Source organism: Nesoenas mayeri (assembly GCF_963082525.1).
Source record: "Nesoenas mayeri genome assembly, chromosome: 3".
NCBI classification, from domain to species: domain Eukaryota; kingdom Metazoa; phylum Chordata; class Aves; order Columbiformes; family Columbidae; genus Nesoenas; species Nesoenas mayeri.
The window spans coordinates 4,006,412-4,029,401 of record NC_137544.1 but is presented as its reverse complement, the minus strand read 5'-3'; the positions used below and the strand labels follow the sequence as shown (position 1 = coordinate 4,029,401).

The 22,990-nt window shown below is 48.2% G+C and overlaps 2 protein-coding genes across 2 annotated transcripts; both read left to right on the top strand.

Moving 5' to 3' along the window:
* Positions 1-4,498: 4,498 nt before the first annotated feature.
* LOC308039513 (gallinacin-12-like) lies at positions 4,499-5,360 on the top strand (the record flags this gene model as incomplete). Its single annotated transcript, XM_080342884.1, has 2 exons — positions 4,499-4,619; positions 5,212-5,360. 2 exons carry the CDS (start codon positions 4,499-4,501, stop codon positions 5,358-5,360), a joined length of 270 nt encoding a protein of 89 aa, XP_080199010.1.
* A 7,755-nt stretch (positions 5,361-13,115) lies between these two features.
* On the top strand, positions 13,116-15,145 carry DEFB125 (defensin beta 125; the record flags this gene model as incomplete). Its single annotated transcript, XM_080340968.1, has 2 exons — positions 13,116-13,815; positions 15,024-15,145. The coding sequence occupies exons 1-2, from the start codon at positions 13,755-13,757 to the stop codon at positions 15,143-15,145; spliced, it is 183 nt and encodes a 60-aa protein (XP_080197094.1). The 5' UTR covers positions 13,116-13,754.
* Between the last annotated feature and the right edge of the window lie 7,845 nt (positions 15,146-22,990).

Sequence of the window (22,990 nt, the reverse complement as noted above, 5' to 3'; positions counted from 1 at the left end):
CCAAACTTCACCTCCCTCCATTTTGTCTTTCATTATTCCTTCCTTCATTTCCTTCCCAACAGAAGGAAAGACAATGTCTTTTCCTTCCATTAAAGTGATGGAAATAAGGACTGTTCATTTGTCGTGGTCAGGTCATATCTATACTACTCAAATCCCATTTTCCAGAGCAGGATACCAGTCAAGTCTTCCTCCTCTTCTCCCTATTCCTACCAACAAGTTGCACATCTATGCAAAATCTTTCTGAGCAGCTAGACAAAGCTATCGAAAACAATTTGTTTAAAAGCATTCAGGGCTGAAGTCTTCCTGTGTCTTACGTGTGGAGTCTCACCATTGAGTCTTAGTTTCTTCTTCTTTCTTCTCTTCACTTCTTTTTCCACTATTTTAAGGTGATTTGTGTTGGGTGGTGGCAGTTCATAGTTGTTCACTAATTGATGCAAAATCTCAGCTTCCTTGAATCATGAAGGAGGGTGACATTCAGCTTCAGTACATGGGGAAGACATGCTACAACTAGCAAGTTAATGGCTTGCAGTGAAGATTTCACTGAGGTGCCATCAGATGTAAATCAGCAAAGTATAAAGAACCTGATATTAGCCCCAAATCAGGGCTTGTGTGCAGATAAAGCACACAGGAAAGAATACATAGAATCATATAATAATCTTCACCCAGATCAGGTTGCTCAGAGCCCCGTCCAGCCTGGCCTGGAATGTCTCCAGGGATGGTTCATCCACCAGCTCTCTGCCCAACCTGGGACAGGCTCTCACCACCCTCAGTGTAAAGCATTCCCTCCTCATGTCCAGCCTGAATCTCCTTCCATTAGTTTAAAACCATCACCTCTTGTCCTGTGGCAAGAGGCCCTGCTGAAAAGTCTGTCCCCATCTTCCTTATCAGCCTTTTTTAAGTACTAAAAGGCCACAATAAGGCCTCCCTGGAGCCTTCTGTGCTCCAGGCTGAACACCCCCAACTCTCTCAGCCTTTCCTCATAAGAGAGGTCTCAAAAAATATGTGGTCTGCACAATTCACAAGGAAACCCACAGAGAGACTCACCAAAGTCACCATAACCATGGATGAAAACCCTGTCATGAAAATTATTCACCCACCCACAACGGCACATCGCAAACCGAAAACATGTAGTGACTTGGGGGTGTGACAGAGCCCCATGGCCCAGCAGCTACGTGGGCTGGTGCAGGACAAGGTCCCAGCAGCTGCAGCTGTCCAGCCGAGCATTTATCATTTCTCAGAAGATGCTGGGTCAATGCCAGATGAAAAGGGCTGTGCTCAGAGTTGCAGATGGTGTGCATCCAGTGACTGCTATGTCATCAGGTGGTTTTAAAGCCAGCACCACGTTCCTCCAGCCTTCCTAAGACAGATAGGCATCACTGGCTATTCTCAATGGACCACGGTTATCTGAAGGCAGGGGGAAGGGCTCATTGACGTGTATACCTCAACTCTGCCAAAGAGGTGGAAAGGATCTTGCTTATCCACATAAGTAAAGACTTACTGCCCTCAAAACTCTGTCACTGAGTATCTTGCCTTTGCTATTCCTGTTTTCATAAATAAATGTTTCTCCCTGATCCAGCTACAAAATTTAGCTTCAGTAACCTATGGAATTAACACAAAGGTGCATCTGTGCTAATATGTTGGTCCACCCTTTGCTTTGCATGGAGATATTGGGCACTGGATTGTCTGTACTGCACACAGGACCATTTATACCTCATTTCCACTCTGTAGTGAACCAACTGTGTGCCTGCATGTGGAAAGTCACACACAGAATCGCACATTACGGGCAGGAGCCACGGTGGCCACACTTTAAGCAGGGGGATGGACTGTAGAAGTCATTTCAAACCAGATTTTTAACTGATGATAACAAACCGCAGGTATGTGTGTGCTGTCAGTGGGACAAATCCCTTTTGGGAAGTGCTGTCTCAAAAAGCCAATAATTATCTCACAGAGGCAAAAAGAAAAGAGGTGAGGGGTTCATTTTTGGCAAGACTGCAATGTATCCTGCCCCTTCCATGTTGTCCCATCATAGAGTGTTAGAATCATTGAGTGGTTTGGGCTGGGAAAGACCTATAAGGTCCTTGAGTCCAATGTTAATCTCACACTGCCAAGTCCACCACTAAACCATGTCCCTAAGAACTCCATCTATGTGTCTGTTCAACCCTCCAGGGATGGTGACTCCAGCACTGCCCTGGGCAGCCTGTTCCTATGGCCAACAACACTTTCTGGGAAGAATTTTTTCCTAATATCCAATCTAAACCTCCCCTGGTGCAACTTGAGTCTGTTGCCTCTTGTCCTATTACGTGTTATTCGGGAGAAGAGACCAACACCCCCTCTGGCTCCAAGCTCCTTTCAGGCAGATCAGAGATCAGAAGGTCTCCCCTCAGCTCCTGTTCTCCAGCTGAACCCCCCAGGTCCCTCAGCCGCTCCCATCACACTTGTGCTCCAGCCCCTCACCAGCTCCGTTCCCTTCTCTCCACTCGCTCCAGCACCTCAAGGCCTTTCTCGTCATGAGGGGTGCAAAACATTCAGCCACAAAATATGTCTACATGCCCACCCTCTTTTGCCACGCTAGATCTTAGAAGACTCTCCAAAGACACACTCTCATGGCCCAGGGGCAAGAAAGTTTCTCTTCCAACTCTGGAGTTGTTTAGCTTCCCTGCATCCTTGCTGAGTGGTCCAGCATCTGGGACAGCATGAGAAGGGTCCTGGCCTACCACACACCTTCCAGTCTCAGAGGCAGCAAGGAACAGCAAGAAGTTCTACAAGTCTTTCAAGAGAGGGTACATCTCACTCTCACACAGCAATGAGAAAATGAAGAGAATGTTGCTTGGGGAAAAATCAAGTCCACATCCCTTTCTTGGAGTGGAAATGCACTGAAAAAAGCAATACATCAAAGAATGGCCAGGGGAGAGGAGGTAGAAAAATTCAGTCCTTTGCAAAACCTGAGCAGGCTCATCTGGAAATTGTTATCAGAGTCCGCTGACTTTGCTGTTCCTGTGAGATCAGTATCTGCCTGGCACAAAACGGTCTGTAGCTGCAGTTCATTTGCCAGACTTACCTTGCAGGTTTGCTCACCACCCAGAGGGGCAAGTCCAAACACCATGATGTGCAAACAGTTGGTCTCAAACCAGCTCCTTGCTTTAGACCAGGGGTGTCAAACTTATTTTCACCAGGGGCAACATCAGCCTCACGGTTGCCTTCAAAGGGCTGAATGATATTTTAGGACTGTATAAATATAGAAGTTTTTACATTTATACAGCCTTAAAATTACATTTGTCCCTTTGAAGGCAACTGCAAGGCTGATGTGGCCACCAGTGAAAATGAGTTTGACATCCTTGCTCTAGACCAAAGGGAACAATCTCACTCCTAAGGGATTAGTTCTTGCTCCAAGAGGGTGGCTGGACCTATTTCTGGTCCAGCAGGTGATCGTGGAGTAATCAGAACATTAAGTGGACAAGGAAAATTAAAGGTTTGCCAGCACTACCTTAGATCAGGACTGCTTGCCTTCAAACGACATGCTTTATTCCATCTTAGCCTAGAGACAGACAAAATCTGTCTTTTACCCTTCTTGACTTCAGGGCCAGACTCAGTTGCCCACAGGTGGACATTGGTGTCACTTGGGATGATCGAGGGTATCAGGCTGGGCTTCCAGAGCTTCTTGTCTGCCACTGTCACTCAAACAGAAATCCTGCATACCTACATATCTCAAGTGACATAAATCAAGTTTTTCATGCCTGCTGATCCAGGACAGCAGACTTTGACTCTATTATCTGAACTATGTTTTTTGAGACACAATGGAATTTTTAACCTCTGTCTTTCAACCATCCACTTTAGGATGAATTCACAGACACTGTTATATTAACACAGCTGAAGGGCCAGTAAACAGCAAGACCAGGCAAGGAGCAGCAACCCGGCAAGGGTGGCTGGAATATCACAAGCTGATTTTACAGCAAGAGCTGCACGTCTATCACATAATTACCACCAAGTGGTGCATTACTGAGCTACCTCCTCCACCAGTGCTCTGCGCTCATCACGCTCAGGAATGAAGCCTCCCAGATTCCTTAGGAGCCAAGGCCAGAGTAGCCATTTTGGCAGGAAAAAAATCACACCCAGGTTTCAGCTGGAGAAAATATTCATGTGAGCTCAGATGAGAAATGAGTCACTCCTTGCCTGTGTGGTTCTTCTCCTTGCAGCTCCTCAGGTTTCTTTTTTGCAGGTTGGCACCCTCCCACCCATCAGCATCCTTTGGACTTTGCTGGCTGCAGGTGAAGAGAAGAGGATCCCCTTGAGCCTCTTTTTCCATTGCAGCTGGCACTCTACCAGTACAAAACGCCAATTTCTTGGGAGAGGAATGGAGGAAACCAATAACTGGTGAATGTGAAGGAAGTCAACATTGTTTAGAGCCACAGCACCGGGTCGGAACGACACCGAGGGTTTCTCAGCAACAAATGTTACTCCCAAGACTGGAATATAATTAACTCCTGCCTGCTCTCCCCAGATGCCATCCAGCATGCCAGGCTTCTGCAAAATCTCACGCTCAGCCCTGCGGTTTTCCAGCAGAACCAAAGCAATGGGGATCTTTTGGTTCATTTTCATCTTCATCTCCTTGATTTGTCACGGTAAGATCAGGGAAGCCAAGAGGGGTATACAGAGGAAGGAATAATCTTTCCTCACTGCGTAATCAATCAAAATAATATAGGTAGTGAGGGGGAAAGGTGTCCTCAGGTTTCTGAATGAGATACTGGGTCAGACACTTTGGAAAAAATGCATGATTTAATCCCTTGGGATAACAGAAATATAAGCAGGGAAGATGCTGTAGAAATGAGGCACCTCACTGCCTTTCTAGCAGCAGATGGGTTGGAGAAGCCCTAGAGGAGATGTCCTGCACTCTGAGAAAACGTTTCTGCCTTTTCTCAGGCTGCAGCTGCCTCCTTGGTAGGGTGAGGACAACCACTGTGACCTCCTGATGTCTTTGCCAATGTCCTGAAAAAACAACCGCGTGATAAAATGTTCCTTGAGTGAGGTTGGCTCTGGACCTTGGGTTTTATAACACAGGTGTTTGAAGTTCTCCCTTGGGACAGGGATCCTGGGTGTGTTTTTTGCAGCCGTGCATGCTCAAGCTCTGTGCACACTTGCAGTGCTGGGTTGGGTCACCGGTACCAGAAGAAACCTCATACATTTTACCCACCAATATTCTTCTTCTTTATACAGGAGATGCTCATGGACCAGACAGCTGTAACCATGCAGGGGGCTTGTGCCGAGTTGGAAACTGCGTTTCTGGTGAATATCTGACTGGTTACTGCTTTGAACCCATCATCCTCTGTTGTAGATGGTTATTACCCACTGCCACAAAGAGCTGAAGGTTCTGAAGGAGCAAAATGCAGCTGCAGGCTCCACTAACAAGGAACAAGCTGCTGTTGGGAAGTAAATATCGTGCCTTTCTGTGACTTTTGGGAGAATGCAGCTATGGATTCACTCATGAACTTCTGAACACGTTGCTTTTTGCTTTCCCTGTGACTTTCCAGGAAACACTGTGACAAGGATAAACTGTGGCCATCCGGACTGTGTTTTACCCCTTCTGGCATCTGGTTGTTGCAACAACATCTGGTATCACCTGTCAAACACAGGTGAGAAATTGCTGTTCTCCTTACCTGAAAGCAATAAACCTGAAGTTTAACAGATCAGACAGTGCCTGTCTGTGACTCCTGCTGACACCCAGCAAAGCTGTCAGTGGTGGGGTGCACCAGGAGTGAATAGAGCAGCCCACACCTTCCTAGCAGAGCAGGTAGCTCTGTCCCTTCCCCTTGCCAGGGAAAGCAGCCTTTTTTCCCATCACTTTTGATGCAAAAGCTACGCAGTTTGACATAAAAGTCTGTGTTTCTTGGCAAGCTCCGTGCTATTCTTCATTTCCAGTTTCTTACAGGCACTGGGAATGGCTGGCCAGAGAAATACGGCACAGAAAAGGAGCAGGGAATCCCTGCAAGAATACAGACCCCATTGGCCATGGGGTTCATAGCAGGAATGTACTGTACATAGAATCACAGAATTGTTTGGGTTGAAGGGGTGTCCAAAGCTCCCCCAGTGCCACCCTTGCCATGAGCAGGGACATCTTCACCAGCTCAGGTTGCTCAGAGCCCCGTCTAGCCTGGCCTGGGATGTCTCCAGGGATGGTTCATCCACCACCCCTCTGGCCAACCTGGGACAGGCTCTCACGACCTTCACTGTAAACAATTTCTTCCTCACGTCTGGCCTGAATGTCCCCTCCTTTAGTTTAAAACCATCACCCTTTGTCCTATTGCAACACACCCTGATAAAAAGCCTGTCCCCATCTTTCTTATCAGCCCCTTTTAAGTATGGAAAGGCTCCACTAAGGTCTCCCTGAAGCCTTCTCTTCTGCATCAGCCACCAACTAGACCAGAAAATGCAAAAGCAGGGCTGTCTCAGGTTTATCCCTCTTCCACAATGCAGCAAGACCATGGAATAGCCCAGGCCATGTTTGTTTTAAACACAGGGAGGAAGGGATATGAAAGGTGTGTGCCATTGCCCCGACTGGCTGCTCTCCTCATCCACGGGCTGCATTTCTGGTGCTCCTCCTTGTTTTCTGTAATCACCCAGTAATAATTGCAAATCAAGTAGCATGTTTGCACCTCGCAGCTCTCTGCCTGTGAGCAGCATCAGCCTAAATCCATTAACTGTCCATGTCCACCCTCAGGTTTTTTCAGTATGAAATTTTGACACTGCCCCTGCCTTTGCAGTTAGTTCTTATTCTCCCTTTCCAGGTAAAATATTTCTCTCTGGGTCAATCATTTCTGTGAAAGCAAGAAAACAATGATGTAATGAGAGAGCTATGCCGAGTAGCCGAGGCGTTGGTCAGAGCCAGGGAAAAGTCCTCCCTGGGAGATGAAATTCTTGCTGTGATGAATCAAACAGGAAAATTCCCATTGACCTCACCAGGGTCAGGACTCGTTGCCAGAGATACAACAATTAACTCACCCCAGTAATTCCATTCTCCTGTGGGCAGCCTAGCTCTTCTCCTGGGGTCATCATAACAGTCTGGGACACCAACACATGCAGGGAGATGCCAGTCCATCCTTGGAGATCCCCTGCGGTTGGATGAACCATCAAGAAAGTTTGATTACCCAGAGCTGGCTGTTAGCTTGGGAACCGCCACTGAAAACAGAGATGGGGCTGAATCTGGAGCCAAATTCCTCCCCAGCTCCATCCCGTCTCTCCAAGACACACTGATATATGAGTACAGCATGGGCAGGCTTATAAATCAAGGCACCTTTCCAAATCAAACAGTTTATTTCTCACATTCATCCACAAAGTTTGTGATTCACGCCTCTTATCTAGGGGATGCTCAGCCACCATATTTATAGCCTGGTTTCCTAAGAAAGTGAAACATATGGGCTCATCCAGCTCAACTTGTAAATCTCCCTGTCAGCTCTCGAGTCTATATGCTTTGGAGCTGTTGTCCAGCCAAATTTCAATCAGGGGAGGTGGAAATGCTCAGCCAGTTTATAGGCAACGTTGTCCCTCTGGCAATAATGCAAATGCAAGCTGCTGTTAAATCAGATGGTGCCACTCTCCCCTGGCTGTGTGTTCCCATGATCACTGATCTGGTTGGAAATAACTCTGAAAAAAATCCCCAAAACACAAACTAACAAGAACAACAACAACAACAAAAAACCAACAAAAATCCATCATCCTTTCTGCCTGATGAATAAGATGAAGTGACTTTCCTTCCATTTACCTGGTCTGACATGCAGGGAGGAGGGAGAAAGCAACAAGGACATGGTAGAGGGTGGAGAATGGCGGCCTCCAGTCTATCAACCCTACACAACTGTTTTTTGATGTGGTTTCTTGACCCATTAACTCACCTGGGGCACAGCACCCAGCCAGCAGCACAGCTCATGAGGAGCTGTTTAAACAGCACTATCACAGAAACATAGAATCACAGAACAGTTTGGGTGAGAAGGAACCTTCAAAGTGCATCTAGTCCAACCCTTGCCATGAGCAGGGACATCTTCACCAGCTCAGGTTGCTCAGAGCCCCGTCCAGCCTGGCCTTGGTGGTATGCTTTGGTGTAAGTGCATGATAGGGAATGCTGCTCAGATTAATCACCCCCAGGCTGGTGCATCCCGTAACCCCAGGGAGGAGGAAGCACTGAACTCCTCTGCCTCAGTGACCGTGTTCATCCATTCAACCCAGAGCCGTTCACCTGTGTGTTTTCATTCACCATGAGACCACACTCCTACAGGCTCTCAAACACCACTTTCCAACCCTTTATATCCAAAAGAGAAAAAAATACCCCTTGTTTGAGGCACTCAGTAAAAGTCAACCCCAGTGAGACCTCCCAGAGGCTCTCTACCCATGACCAACAGTCCTGCCCAACTAGGACCTTTTCCAAGTGTGTAGACTGGCATGTGGTCAGTGGAGTTCAACTGAATCCAAGCTTTTACTTGAAGGATTGTGTGTACAAGTAGAGAGGGAAGTCAGAATAGCAGAAGAAATGAGAAGGTGAAGTCTACCATCTCCTAAGAGAATCACAGAATGACAGAATCCCAGAATGTCAGGGATTGGAAGGGACCTGCAAAGCTCATCCAGTGCAATCCCCCCATGGAGCAGGAACACCCAGATGAGGTTACACAGGAAGGTGTCCAGGCGGGTTGGAATGTCTGCACAGAAGGAGACTTCACAACCTCCCTGGGCAGCCTGGGCCAGGCTCTGACACCCTTACCATGAAGAAGTTTCTTCTCAAATTTAAGTGGAACTTCCCATGTTCCAGTTTGAACCCATTACCACTTGTCCTACCATTGGTTGTCACTGAGAAGAGCCTGGCTCCATCCTCCTGACACTCATCCTTTATATATTTGCAAACATTAATGAGGTCACCCCTCAGTCTCCTGTTCTCCAGCTCCAGAGCCCCAGCTCCCTCAGCCTTTCCTTACACGGGAGATGCTCCACTCCCTGCAGCATCTTGGTGGCTGCGCTGGACTCTCTCCAGCAGTTCCCTGTCCTGCTGGGACTGAGGGCCCACAACTTGACACGATATTCCATGTGTGGTCTCCCCAGGGCAGAGCAGAGGGGCAGGAGAACCTCTCTGACCTACTGACCACCCCCTTCTAACCCACTCCAGGTACCATTGGCCTTTCTGGCCACAAGGGCCCGGTGCTGGCTCATGGTCATCCTGCTGTCCCTTGGACCCCCAGGTCCCTTTCACAGAATCACAGAATCAAAAGGCTGGTGAGAATTTAAATCAGATTAGTCGTCAACTCTGAAAAGACATCAAGATTTTGCTTGCACAGGAAAAAGCCAAATGAGGAGGAGAATTTTTATGGTAAAGGCTTGGTTGAGCAATTAAGTCCAGCTACCTGTAACAGACAGACCTCTGATGGCTACAAAAATATGAGTTCTTTGGTACTACCCCAGCAGATCTGTAACATCTCCTAAGGGAGACACAGAAACTTTCCAGATATCTTGGGAGGTAAGAACCCCATGGCAGGGGGTTGGAACTAGATGATCTTTAAGGTCCTTTCCAACCAAACAATTGCATGATTCCATGATATTTTGTGTCTTTGGAGGTACACTTTGCGTCTTTGCAGCCCTAGAGAAAGCCAGAGTAGAGCCCTACCCTCATGCCTCTGTTGACCAGCACAAGCCTCATGAATAACAGGAGACGTTAGTTCATCAAAGCCTGACATAAACATCCCCCTCACTGTAATTTATTTACTGTTCCCAGGCAACAGGCCAGTGTTTGTTTGTCAGAGAGAGACAGATGGAGACTAAATCCTCTGCTTCTGCCCTAAAAACACCATTGTAAAGGGAGCTGTGTAATCAGGAGCAGAATGGTGGTCAGAAGGGTTCCTGCTTGGGGAAGCTGAGATCTCGTAGCCTTGGCCAAGCCCCTTAGATCCAGGTTGCCCCTTATGTCCCCATCAATCCCATGCAAATCAGTTCAACCTCTTGCATGCCAGGCTCTCTCTTTGCCCCTGTGCAAGAGAAAGGGGTTGTATTCGTCCTCCTCACATGGCTGCTCCTCCACCTCCTGTGGAGTTAAAGATGCTACCACCTTGCCACAGCCCATCTCCAAGGGTGTGCTCAGAAGCTAAAATGGGTCTGAATTCAGAGATCTATGGGAGTAAATCAAATTGCATGATGCTCAGATACTAGCAGATACCAACCCATGGTACCAGCAAACTAGCACTTTCCCAAACTATTCCTCAGCACACTTCGGAGGTGGGTACATGTCATGGACCATTTGTAGCAAGCACATGGATGTGGCCATGAAGCTGGCAGGGAGAGTTTAGATGACCAGACGCAATGTATGCTGTGTCTGTTTGCCATGAGGAAAAGAACAGCATTTTGAAAAGGAAAAATAGGGAGAAATTAGGGATTTACAAATTCAGACAACATAAAATGAGATATTTTTTCTGCTCAGAGAGGAAATAACCTGCTGCAGGCTGTGAGACCAGGAGCATAACAAGTTTCACAGGTGGAGAAGAGCATGGTGCAGGACAAGCCCAGCACGTAATGAGATGTGGTTCTCACACCAGGTACCTAGACACATTTGAGATGGATCAGGAAAGTCTGCTGAAATGTGCTGAGGGTGAATGAGGTCTGATTGTTCACACTCTAGTCATGCACAAGAACTATGGGGAAACTGGTGGGAGCCACACTTAAAAGAAACAAACAAAAATGTTCCTTTATATAACCAGTTGCAGACCTATGGAAGTCCTTGTTGAAGGACGTTGCCGTGTAAAACTTCTCTCCCCAGACCACAAAATAGCCTGAAAGTGGGAGCAAACTTGAGATAAATACCACAGACATGCTCTGCTTATTTAAATTCAGACCTCCCCATCAGGCTGCTGTTATATGCAGGAGGTGAATGATCCTATGGGCTGGGCATTGATGGTTGTATTGAAGTCTGTAATGAAAGTCTAACCATGGCTATGAAGGGTTCCTAGATCAGAGCTCAGCCCATAGATGAGCCAATGGTCACTTCTTCCCGGACAGAACTGCAGGGCTGTATCTGCACTTGCATGGTTTTGGTGTTGGCAAAATTCACCAGTGAGACTGGGAGGCAGAGGTGGCATCACAAATTGGCAAGAGTTTAATTGCCATAGGATTTACTCCTGTTGGCATAAATTTATCCCAGGCTGCAGTTTAAAAATTGGGCTGTAGATCCTGGACTGAAGGCAAATGGAGGCAGTGGAGACATCTCTCCCTTTTGGGGCCATGGGGTAGATGTGAGTTGACTTGACTCCTCCTTAGCCTCAAAACCTCTGAGGGGTTGGGGCCTAATTTCTACGTGACATGTTGCTGAGCACAGATCAGCCTTTGTGCATGGTGGGCTCTGAAAATAAACATCTGGTGACAGACTGGGGAGCAGAGCAGGGCGGGAGGCTGATGGACCAGCCCCAGTAGGCTCACCAGAGGCTGATGCCAAAACGGTGTAGGGACCACGTTGGACAGAGCAAGCCCAGCTGTTGTCCAAGCAATCACCCAGGGGACAAAGTCTTCCTGCCCCTAATTTCTTGGGGAAATCTGGTTTATGTTGGTATTGTCTGGTTTTGGATCTGTTTCCCAAGGCACGTTCTGCAACTCAACCCATGCACTGCAGCTGCAGAGCAGGGATTTGTGGTGGTGTGGAGGACACATCCTGGCCACCTTTGTGCCCGCCCCTGTGGAGCCTGCAGCTCCAAGCACATCCTCTGAGATGATGCTGTTACTACCAAGGGAGAGCAGCTGAGCTGGAGATAAAACATGGCATTTTGCCATCTACCATTGGGAACTTCATGGCCAGGTGGTACTTTGGCTCTGGAGTGCATCAAGCCACTTGCACACACATGTTCAGACACATCGGTCACATACTCACAGAAGGACACTCATATGAGCATCTACATGCTCCTCCCTGCTTGGGTCCTAGCTCAAAAGCTGCAATCTCATTTCTGCTAAATAAACTCTGTCTCAGGCCCGTTGCCTCATCTCTCACTTTGAAGATGCTGATCCTCAGAGGTACGTAGTGGGTTACGGTCTTCCACCCACTGCACAAAGCAGTGCCAGCAAAGCACCAACACTTGTAGAGAGGCTCTACAAGAATCATAGACTAATTTTGGTTGGAAGAGACCCTCAAGGTCATTGAGTTCAACCATTAACCCAACACTGTCACTAAACCATGTCCCTAACAACCTCATTTATGCATCTTTCAAATATCTTCATCGATGGTGACTCCACTCCACCCTGGGCAGCCTGTTCCAATGCCTGACAACCCTTTCTGGAAAGAAATTTTTTCCCAATATCCAATCTAAACCTCCCTCGGTGCAACTTGAAGCCATTTGCTCTTGTCACTTGTTCCTTGGGAGCAGAGACCATCCGCTCCTGGCTCCAAGCTCCTTTCAGGCAGTTCAGAGATCAGAAGGTCTCCCCTCAGCTCCTGTTCTCCAGCTGAACCCCCCAGGTCCCTCAGCCGCTCTCATCACACTTGTGCTCCAGAGCCCTCGCCGGGTTTGTTGCCCTCCTTGCAACCACCCCTCCCGCCGATAGGGTTACAAATCCATTCTCTTTCCCCACGTTGTGTGTGGCAAATTTGCACGACACCCTGTTCAAATGCTCAGTGTCCTGTGATCCAAAGTCCAACTGGTGAAGGGCCCTGTACCTGCACTGTTTGATGAGGGTGATCCTTGCTCTCTTCAAGCAGCCTGAAGGCCATGGGTTTAACATTTTCCAGCACTGGCTGGTGCCCAGCCTGCAATAAAAAGCCATCAACGTGATTTATTAAGAGAAAATAGAAGACATGGTGATGTGAAAATAAATCTTCATAACATTTCTATTTTCTCTTCTTCTATTTGCTATTGGCTGGGAGAGATTTCTGCTCGTTATTTGTTTTGTGCTGTTTTCCAGAGTTGAAACTCAGGTGCCACCTCTGCTGTTTTCCTGGAATGGACCTGGAGAACTAGTACACATCAGAGAGCCTGCCGGCATTCTTGGGAAAGCTGTAATACACTATTTTTCCTAACACTCCCCGTCCCGATAATTACAGGGACCTGTCCCAGATTTCTCATTTAATAAATGCATAAATGAGTAAGATGCTAAATAGCCATTTTTCTCGACAGTTGTAAACAAAACCTTGGCAAACAATCACTTTGCAGCCTAGAAGTTGGGAAATACAAACAGAGGTTTGATTTTTAAGGATCTCATGCTTTTCAAGCCAACTTTGTGTGTTGGGGAGCGCTGAGGAGGAGACTCTGGATTTTTTCACGCTTGACTGTGTCGGTGCTAAACACAGAGACGGGGAGGTGGAAATAAAATTAAAAAAAAAAATAAAAAAAGTTGAGCCTCCAAAAACTTGGACAGGATTTTAACATCACATTCTTAAGCATATAAACACAAAAAGAGCCAGACTGAGTCAGCCCCAACATCCTGTATCCAGCAGCAACCAGTGGCAGACTCCCCAGTGCTCAGTGCAATTTGTTGGCAAAACCCTGCTTTTTTATTTCTTTCTAATTATTATTATTTATTTTTTATTCTTTTTTCTTTTTTTTCTTGGCTGCAACATGGTGTATCCAAAAGCGAGCACATCCCAATGCAACTGTTTGCTGTCGTGTTGAAATTCTTCCGAGATTGACAAAGTTCCCCGCACTCCAGGAGCATTACACAACCGCCTAGCACTATAAATCCAGCATTTCTCCCTTCTGCATGTCTTTACGGCCCTTCACTCCTCCTCGTGGTGGAACTTCCACCCACGTTCAGCCATGAGGATCCTCCAGCTGCTCTTTGAAGTCTTTGTCATTCTCCTGCTCCAGGATGTTCCCGGTAAGGACAACATACTAATAGGGGTTTCTGCAGGACTATGGAGGGAGAAAAGTTGAGCTCCTGCCCCAAGATAGACAAGGACAAGACAGGGCCCTCAAGTCAAACCAAGGCAAGCCAAGGCTGACTTGACTCTTGCTTCCAAGGAACAAATGTCTTCTGAAAAGGTCTCTGTGAAGTTCCCGTATGAAGATATCTCAGGTTCATAGATTGTACACCCCTTCCTCTCCATCCCCTCAAAACCCACCCAGAAATGCTGAGCTTGAGACAGTAGCCTGAGTTTTGCTCCTGGCCAGGATACAAGCCTCAACCTTCACAAAATAAGGAGAAACCCATGAAATCTTTCAGGGGAGAAGGTGGGAGGAAAGACTGTTAGATAATTTTTTTTTGTCTGTCTGTTTTCTTCTGGGATTTTGTTTTAATAGAAAAATCTTCCTTGGCTGCATTTTTTCACTGGTTGCTTTTATAGATAGATAGATAGATAGATAGATAGATAGATGATAGATAGATAGATAGACAGACAGACAGATAGATAGATATTAGGAATTCACGTTTTATTCAGCTGTAATGTTACTATGGTGTTACTAGGCCTATGGTGGTATAACTTCCACAGAAAACAAACCTGATAACCAAGAAGAGTAGATTTACTTGCTTAGCCTGCTTATGCTCTCATTTAGTTAATTTAAGTCCTAGGGATAGAGGGAGGAGAGAGAAGAGTTTGCCCTCTCCACTGATGATGGATACCCATCAGTGCATCCCTCCAGAAACCCCAAACTTGGTGTTCCTGCTGTGTGTAAAGAGAAGCAGGACATACCCTTTTAATCAAAACAGGATGATTTAAAACGAACAATCAAAAAAATATACCCAAGAAGCCAACAATTCCAAAAAAATACCCCCAAACAGCCAAACAAACCAATAGATAAAACATCTGTTCCAAAAAGATGCTTCTCTGACTTTTGCTGTTGCCCAACTCATCTAACCTAACTTAGCCAACCCAAAACTGGCTGCCTCATCTAGGCTGGTTAAGAGGGTCTCAGTGTTTGCTGTGGGGAGATGCTCCTCCCAAGAGCATCTGACCTTCACCACAAAGCCAGCTGGATTTCCCTGTTGCCAACAGCAAGCGTTTCATTGCTCAGCCAGTGGCACCAGCAGGGCTCCAGGTGGGTTCCCAAGTCCCCTGAGAAGATCTGCCACCCCCTTTTCCCCAGCAGCAAGAGGCCTTTCGGACAGCCAGCAGTGCAGAAGCAACCACGGCCACTGCCGGAGACTTTGCTTCCACATGGAGCGATGGGAAGGGAGCTGCAGCAACGGCCGCCTGCGCTGCTGCCGATGAGACCGGCCATGCTGGGCTGGACCCCAGCACCCCGAGGGGACCAGCCCAGCGATCCTGCAATCACAGCTGTACGTAGGATCTGTTCTTCGACACCTCCGAACCTACACCTGCAGCTCAGTTTGCCCATTGCCAATAAAACTGTTGGGTTTGTGTGTCCTTCTGGGTTCAGAGCGCAGCCGTGTTTCCCTCTGAGATGGACCATCCTGCCTCACACTTTGGGTTTGATGGTGTTTGAGATGCACTGGGGTACCTGAAACATCTGCAGAAGGCTGGAAGTTGTGGCACAGAACTGAAGGGCAGAACCTGTGCCCTTCCAGAGTGGCAGCAAAACAGGGCTCTGCTGGGCTTCTCCAAGTAGTTATGAAGCTTCTCTTCTAGCCCATACCTCTATTTCTGTCACTGTCACAGCCTTTATCAACCTCTATCTCTTGCTCCATCTGTCTACAGAAGAGACCACAGCAGGGTCTATCCTCTTCAAGGAGATAGATCCAAGTCAGAGGTATGATCTGTCCTCCAGAAGTGCCTCTTTCTCCTCCATGACAACAACAAGGTGAACAGGGGCAGATTGCTCAGGTTATCCACCCCCAAGACAAGGTAAAGGTGGGTGAGATGGAGAAATCTCACGCCCATGGGTAGAACGATTAACAAGGTGTTTGCACAGAGAGTGTGGTGGGTTCTGTATCTGCTCCACTCTGTGTGAAGTTATTCTCACATGCAATGTTGCTTGCATAGTGTGAGGTTTAAATAAAAAGATCAAGTGCTCATAAGGCTGATGATAGAAGCAAAAGGAGTTGATGCCTGCATGGAAACTGCATGGTGGGAAAAGCTTTTGGACCGTACTGTTCCCTGAGACACGACAGGGTCGTGTTTGAAAAGGGGACAGCTCGCAAAGACCAAAGGCCTGGAGACGATTTCCCTCATGCTTTATCCATGCAGAGTGTTTTGGCAGCTAAAGAGAATAAACTCTCATGTTTCAGACCATATCCCAACATCACGTGAGGGGCATCACTGTCTCATTTCCTGCACATGTTGATCTTTTGAGTGGGAATGGACCAGGGCCAAGCTCATTTGCAGACGCTCCTCACCAGGAATTAAATGGATCCGTATCAGGACCAGTGCTATTTAATATCTTCATCAATGACATAGACAGTGGGATTGAGTGCTCCCTCAGCAAGTCTGCAGATGACATCAAGCTGAGTGGTGCAGTTGACACATCTGAGGGATGGGATGCCATCCAGAGGGACCTGAACAAGCATGAGAAGTGGGGTCATGTGAACCTCATGAGGTTCAACAAGGCCAAGTGCAAGATCCTGCACCTGGGTTGGGGCAGCCCCTGGTATCAGTACAAGCTGGGGATGAAGGGATGGAGAGCAGCCCCCAGGAGAAGAACTTGGGGTGCTGGGGGATGAAAGATGGGACATGAGCCGGCAATGTGCGCTTGCAGCCCAGAGGCCAATTGTATCTTGGGCTGCATCACAAGAAGTGTGGGCAGCAGGTCTGGGAGGTGATTCTGCCCCTCTGCTCCACTCTGGTGAGACCCCCCTGCAGTGCTGGTCCAGCTCTGGGTCCTCAGCACAGGACACACATGGAGCTGCTGGAGAGGGGCCAGAGGAGCCCCAGAAATGATCCGAGGCTGGAACAGCTCTGCTGGGAGGACAGGCTGAGAGAGCTGGGCTGTTCAGCTGGAGAAGAGAAGCTCCAGGGAGACCCTAGCGCAGCCTTTCCGTACTTAAAAGGGACACATAAGACAGATGGGGACAGACTTTATAGCAGGGCCTGTTGTGATAGGACAAGGGTGATGAGTTTAAACTAAAGGAGGGGGTATTCAGGCTGGACATGAGGAAGAAATGTTTTATAATGAGGGTGGTGAGAGCCTGTCCCAGGTTGTCCAGAGAGGTGGTGGATGAACCATCCCTGGAGACATCCCAGGCCAGGCTGGACGGGGCTCTGAGCAACCTGAGCTGGTGAAGATGTCCCTGCTCATGGCAGGGGTGGCACTGGATGAGCTTTGAAGGCCCCTTCAACCCAAACTATTCTGTGATTCTATGATTCTTTGAATTAAAGCAGCAAAGAACTGGGCTCCCATGGGGTCCCAGGCTGGGGATACCTCTGTCCTTTCCCTCTCATGCAAACACGGCAGCAGTGCCTTCATGCAGTCCCCTCTCCTGGATGCTTCTCCTCTCTGCTGAGTGACAGTCCAGTCCTCAGGGACCTCAGAAAGCTCAGCCAGAGGTTAGCAGCCACTCTGGCTCGCTCGAGCCATCAGTCCCATCCAACAGATAAGGCTTTCCTTGATAACAAGACCTGTCAGAAACGAGCCTCCAGTTTTTCCACCTTTTTGAAGTCTGGACGGTGAAGTTTTGCAGAACTTTGTCTTTTTGCCAAAGTAACCAACTCGCAGCTCCAGTCTTCATCTTCCCTCCTTTATTTCGACCTCCTCCCCCTTGTCTTCCCCCTTCCTCCTCGCTCCTCCATGCACGCGCCTCTCCGTGGGGCTGATAGGGATGCTGGGGGGGGAACAGAGGGATGAAGGGGTGACGTCATCTGTTTTTGGCCACTACTGGAGAAGCCGAGGGTTAGACATGTCTGCCTTTACCCAGCCTGGCGCCGGGAACAACTGGGAGCCTTCCTTTCGCAGTCGCCTCTGCGCCTTATCAAGGGCAAGATGACATCTCGGGGTTGCAAAGGAAAAGGAGGTTGGGGAGCCCCTGAATGTGAGCCTTGTGAGCAGCATTCACGCCTGGGTGTGCACATGGATGTGTATCTGTGTGTGTCTGTGTGTCTGCGTAGAGGGAAATTGCTGCCGGCAGGATGGAGCCGGCTATCAGCCCTCAAAAGCATCTCTGTGCTACAGCCCAGCGATGCTGTCACACAGCTTTCCTCCTGCTAAAGCCTGCGAGACTTTAACCGCTCACATCCTGGTGAGGAAACCTGGAAAATCATGGGGTGAATTTTGGGGTTGTCATAGGCAGGGATAGGAGTTGGATTCAATGATCCTTGTGAGTCCCTTCCAACTGAGGACATTCTACGATTCTACGAAAATCCTGTGTGACTGTCTACAAAGGGGTAAAAGAACCCCCTGGTCATCAAAGGATGGGGCCAGGGCAGAGGGAGGGAGGTGTATCCATCTGCTCTTTACCCAAAGCTTGGGGTTGGGAGTGATCTCAGGTAGGGCTGGCTACAAATTTATCATGGAAATGGTTTTGAGATGGAGCACGAGGTACTACTCACAGAATCATAGAACCATAGAATAGTTTGGGTTGGAAGGGGCCTCTGACACTCATCCAGTGTCACCCCTGCCATGAGCAGGGACATCTTCACCAGCTCAGGTTGCTCAGAGCCCCGTCCAGCCTGGCCTGGGATGTCTCCAGGGATGGTTCATCCACCACCTCTCTGCCCAACCTGGGTCCCTGTCTCACTACCACCGTTCTAAAAGACCTAAATGTTATTTGGTAGTTTTCCCCTGAATTTGAATAATAAACCTTCATTCTCTATAAAACAGCAATAACACCTAGCACTACCCCCTCTTTCCTTGACTCCCCCAGAAACACAATTTGATCAGAAAAGAATGAAATATTTTTGGCTAAACCCAGACACGAACTATGCTTTTTGTCTCCTGCAACACAGCCCTTGGGAGGCAAAAGCCTTGTGGGACATAGGAGCTGCAGCCCAAGGAAAGAGATGGTTCCCTACAATAGTGGTCTTGTAATGTTTTTGTTTTATTTTATTTATGAATGGTACAAAGAATATTTTCTTCCCCCAACCCAATGGATTGTCCTGCTCACACCTCACTTTGGAAATCAGTGCTCTTGAGGAAAATGGAGACTTTGGGGAGAGGAACTATAGGCCCTGGGTCATGGGACAGAAGCGTAAACACTGGGTGGTTCTCTTTACAGCTGGAGAATTTACAACTTTTTCTTTTTTTGCTTGGAAAAAAAAAAAAATCTGTAAAATTCATTCTCACTTGTTGTAACTACAGTGAGAAAATAGATACTTAAGAAACTAGGAGTGCTATAAAACCAGGGTCACCTTCAGGGACTCTTTCGTACCTAAGCACTGTTTCAGAAGAGCCCCTCTCATCTCAGGCAGAACCAAACCCTTGCATCGGGTAAACGATATGAAGATCTACGGAGTGAAGGTCTCCATCTCCTTGTCCTCCACAGCTGCCTTGAGAGCCAGGCCCTGTGCAGCCAGAAATTATGTCTTACACGGGTTTTCTTATCTTTACGGATGGTGAAGGGAGCCCAGAGTAACCCGCCACTGTGGAGACACTTCTGTTGGTCAAATGAACCTCTGCCAGCAAAACCTTGGCTCATTTATAACATGAAAAAATCAATGTCCTGTTTAGATAACCCCTACCATAGGACTAAGAGAAGACGCAGCCACTAGGACTGGCTCATGCTGACCTCAGCTGTCCACGTCAGAACGACAACCTTAATGTCTCAGAGGCTGTGTAATAAAGTACATTTTTTTGCTAGGCATAAATAAATGACTTCACCCTCCTGGTGAGGTGCTCCTGGCTCTTTCGGCAGCCGCACGTGGAAGAACAGCAGCTCTGGAACAACACAGCCCTACTGTCCCCAGAGTGGGAGTGTTGGATGGTGGGGATGCTCCAAAACAAACACCACGGTGAGCAGCTGCTGGGCTGGTTCCCAGCACAACAGCAAAGCCACTTGAAGCCAAAATCTTGTGGCTCTTGGTTCGGAGACGCCCCAGGAACGAGACACGACACTGAATTTGGGGAAAGAACAAGAAAAAGGCTTTGCACCCCAGATAAGGGAGGGTGAAGGAGGCCTTTCTCCTTTCCATCATCCTCTCCAGAGCCACCACTTGCAGGACCCTTTTCCAAACCCCGTGAGCAATCAGCTCTTCCTCCAGGATTAGGTCCTGACTCCTGGGACAGACACGAAAGCTGTCAGAAGACTTTATTGTCCAGATCTTCATGCCGCTATCAGCAACTCCCACACACTGGAAGTGAGATATGTGTGACAACATTTTTTCCATCAGCGAGCTTATCGTTGCTGAGAAGAGGAGAAGGGGCTGGGGAGGGTGATGGGGAGGACAGGGGAAGGAGGGGAGGTGAGTGGGTATGAATGCCCACCCACTCCATCCTTCCCCCACTCCACACTCCCCAAATCTATGAAAAAAAGGACAGGAAAAATGGCATTTGGGAGGAATGTGTTGGCAAAGTAGTTGTGTCAGACCTAGAGCCTCCTGGCCCTGTAGGGACAGTCCTAAATTCCTTGGGAAAGATCCTAAAAAACTCTTTCTGAAAACATATCTCTTCATTCATATGTGTACAGACAAATGGAGAGGCCTTCTACAAGGATGTTGGCTGGGCTAGCAAGACCCCAAGGGGTACGACCCCTCCTCAGTGTCAGACTGATCCTTTCCAGGACTGAGGGAAGGTCCAGCCAGCAGGAAAGATCTGAATCCAACAAAAAGCTGAGACGTATCAGACAGGGACAAAGCAATTGGGACACCATCACGGTGGCTGCAGTTGTGAACTATGCATTGCATCTCGCTGGGTTTTTGCGGTGGTCACTTTAATCAAGTCCTGGTAAGGCAAGGTCTTGGCCCACAACCCTGTTGTGCAGAGCAGAACCCAAAACATGGCTTTCTCAGTCTTCATCTGGAGAAGACAGGGGGAGTGGAAGTAACACATGGTTCTTCAACCCTGGCAGTCCATCCCTAGCCTGGAGGACCTAATGCCATGGTCATGGGGCACCACAAAACATCAAGGTTTGCACAGCTACAGGAGCCATGGGGACTAAACCAAACCTGCAGCTGGATGATGGGAAGGCTTTAGGGACCTGCAAGACTTTATGAGTCTTCTGATAGATGTCTGGAGTTGGCAGCACTTGTAATGGCAACACATCTTAGTGAGGTCTGCAGGACAAGGAGCTAAGGATACAGGTGTGATTTCAAAGAGTCTGTCCATTTGTTCTGAACCCTTAGGTACCCTTGTTCTGCCATTAGCCCCTTTCCTCCCAGGTATCAGGTTTCTGCTTCTCCCACAGCGGCCCTTTGAAGAAGCCACCTCAAATAAAACATGCCTCCTAGGATGAGAAAAAAAAACAAAAAAACCCCAAAGATTAAATAACCTCTCTTGCCAAGCTGTTGCTTGCAAGGAAAATCCAAGACAACGCTGCCCTGGTTTTGCTTCAAGGTGAAAGGTTGCCAATGCTATCTTGGGACCATGGTGGGGTAATTGCCCAAAGAAGACATCTCTGAAAGCTGACGTGAAGCTGAGGTCTGCCTTGCTGGTATGTGGATAGGTTTATCTCCCCAAAAGAAGATAGTTATGGATTTGCCCATTAAGTGCACTATAGAGTCTCCAGGCTGGTGTTTCATAGAATCATAGAATAGTTTGCATCAGAAGGAAGCTTCAAAGCTCATCCAGTGCCACCCCTGCCATGAGCAGGGACATCTGCACCAGCTCAGGTTGCTCAGAGCCCCGTCCAGCCTGGCCTGGGATGTCTCCAGGGATGGGGCATCCACCACCCCTCTGGGCAATCTCAGTGTAAGCAATTTCTTACTCATGTCTGGCCTGAATCTCCCTCCTTTAGTTTAAAACCATCACCCCTTGTCCTATCACAACAGGCCCTGCTCAAAAGTCTGTCCCCATCTTTCTTATCAACCCCTTTTAAGTACAGAAAGGCCACAATAAGGTCTCCCCAGAGCCTTCTCCAGGCTGAACAACCCCAAGGATGCGGCTGGATGACGACACAATCTTTTAATGTATGGTCCACAGTCAAGGGGCAGCCATATCTGAGCACCAGACATCTCCTGACACTGAGCACATGGGAGAAAAAACACATGGGAGCAGATGGCAGGGGAAAAATGTGCAAGTTCTGTCTGCTCAGTGGTGTGATTAATTCCGGTAGCTGCTGTGGGGAGGTGGCAGCTGCACTTCTGTGATTAATGGGAGGTTTCACCATCAGCATCGTTACTCCCAGGCTGCCTGTTCCTCAGGGAGCTGTTATCTGCTGGGAGATGATGGTCTTCAAGCACAGTTCGTTAGCAGGGTCCCCTGGGGGGTGACCAACTGCGGTGGGTTACACTCAGGCTGGAAAAAGGTCCCCTTGCTTTTTGTGAGCTGACACGATGTGGGATGAACCAAGGTCCTGCTGAGTGGAGGCAGAAGCAATTTTGGCTTGAGCTAATCCAGCTGTCAGCCCCCACAAGAGCCCGCTCACTCACCATCGTCACAGGGTGAAAGCCTTCAAAATGCCTTCAGAGACGGGCAGAATCATCCCACCAGCCATTGCCAGCCCTCAAGCCACCAGATGGACCATCCTGATATAAAACTGAAGCACACATACCTTGCTGGCCCTTCAGAATCATTTCTCTACCCACAGCCTCCTGGGACCACACCAGGTCTGAGACTTCTTCACTGCAGGAGGACTTGTTGGGAATGTACTGAGGGCCTAACTGTGCCCAGGGTTTGTTCAGCAAAGTGCACACTCCTCAATGTTAAAAGCAGGGATCTAGTAAAAGTGTAGACAAAGGCACTTATTTAATTCCCTCTTTGATAGGAGGGATTATCCGTGTCCTGCCAAGGTACCCCACCAGCAGTGAGGGTCTGGTAGATGATAACCCCAGAAGGAAAGAGGTCAGTCATTCAGAAACACCAGAGGTTGAAGAGACCTACAGGGTGACTACCTCCCCAGTGATAAGGTGGGATGCAGCACACCTGCTTGTGCTGCCAGACAAGGGAGGTGGGCAGAGCCCAAGGAGAATCATCTCAGTAGCCTGATCCAGGAGCCATCGGTGATGGTGCTAGGGATGGAAACCAAAATCCCAGCCTTAAAGTGACAACCACAAGTGCACAGGAACTGGTTG